This window comes from Orycteropus afer, unplaced genomic scaffold, assembly GCF_000298275.1.
Source record: "Orycteropus afer afer isolate SDZICR_OR568_19922 unplaced genomic scaffold, OryAfe1.0 scaffold00071, whole genome shotgun sequence".
NCBI classification, from domain to species: Eukaryota; Metazoa; Chordata; class Mammalia; order Tubulidentata; family Orycteropodidae; genus Orycteropus; species Orycteropus afer.
The window spans coordinates 11265476-11266781 of NW_006921658.1; the positions used below are offsets into that span (position 1 = coordinate 11265476).

Consider the following 1306-nt stretch of genomic DNA (forward strand, 5'->3'; position numbering starts at 1 on the left):
TCTCCTCAATAATAAGCCTAATGCTGAAAACCACTCTCAACATTAGGTTGTTCTTTTTACAAGTAGCTGTATACATCCAGATATTTTATTTAAAACATTAACAAATTCTTCTGACCTTGGGAGGAAAAAAATCCAACATTCTGAAGTAGAGGGCTTTAGTGGAAAAAGAATGAGGAAAGGAGTAATATGTTCTTTGGCACCTCTTTAACAAGCTCATTAGTAAAATCCCAGTTTGGGGGCTTGTCACCAATGAAAGAAGAGCTGCAGGAGAATTACTTTTCCCAGGATGAATAAAAACCAGTCAAGGGATAATACTTTGTTCATCTTTCTAATCATTTACACACAATTTGGTCCATTTCTTCATTTGTCAGTCACTTCTCCTAAACTGAAAAACAAAACTATACCTTTGGTTACAGCGTTAACTCTTTTGGTATAAGAGCTGATGCCTTTGTTTTGCTTCTCAGGTAGATTTCTCATTATCTTCGCCAATCTTCTGAACCCGTGAATACTTTTTGCAGGATGATTTAAAGCAGCCAGGAGGCCAGGACAGTGGCCAGGAGAAGCAGCAAGGAATTGAGCCTTGTACATTTTTCTCAAAAAAATAAAAGATGGGGAACCACCATGCTCGAGACAAGAAATTAGTCTGTGATGAGACCTTTAAGTTCTGAAAAAGGTAAGAAAGCAAAATCAGTTTTGTTTTTCATGATTTGTACCCTTATTATTATTATTATTTTCTTAATTAAACTGTCATTCACTGCCACCTAACAGGGAAAGTAGCAGAATCGGATCATATGACAGTAATTGTTTCTGTGGCCTAACTCTGCTGCTATTCTAGTCCCCCTACAAACAAACCTAGTGCTTTTTCCAAACTTTTTGTGGCTCACTGCAATTGCTCATTTCTGCCTCTAATTCCAGTGAGAATGGAGACTCAGGAACTGATATGAGAGTTATTCAGGAGGAATAATTTTCAGGATCTGTAAGTAGTCAGATCTATGGGTCAAGGAAGATGAAAGAGTGAAAGGAGAGCCTAGAAGATTGAACATATTTAAAAAAGAAAGATGAAAATTTTGTTTTAGTGGTATCAATAGACATCCAGGTAGATGTAAATGAAGGAAAATTGAAAAAGAAGGTGGAAGCTAGAGAAATAAAGTAATCCATAGAAAGGGCACGTATTAGCAGACACCATCAATGGAGATAATATACCCAACTCCTCGGGAGCTCTGGTAGCATAGTGGCTAAGGCACTTGACTGCTAACCAGAAGGCTGGCGGTTCAAACCCACCAGCCACTCCTCGGAAGGAAGATGG

At 38.2% G+C, this 1306-nt stretch overlaps 1 protein-coding gene across 1 annotated transcript in view; it reads right to left on the minus strand.

Annotated features, from left to right (window-relative positions):
- Positions 1-460: 460 nt before the first annotated feature.
- The window catches only part of SGMS2 (sphingomyelin synthase 2), a 20279-nt gene continuing 19433 nt past the window's right edge, over positions 461-1306 (minus strand). Inside the window, exon 5 of the mRNA XM_007940772.2 lies at positions 461-664. Coding sequence (XP_007938963.1) covers positions 461-664 — 204 coding nt within the window. The remainder of the gene's footprint in view (positions 665-1306) is intronic.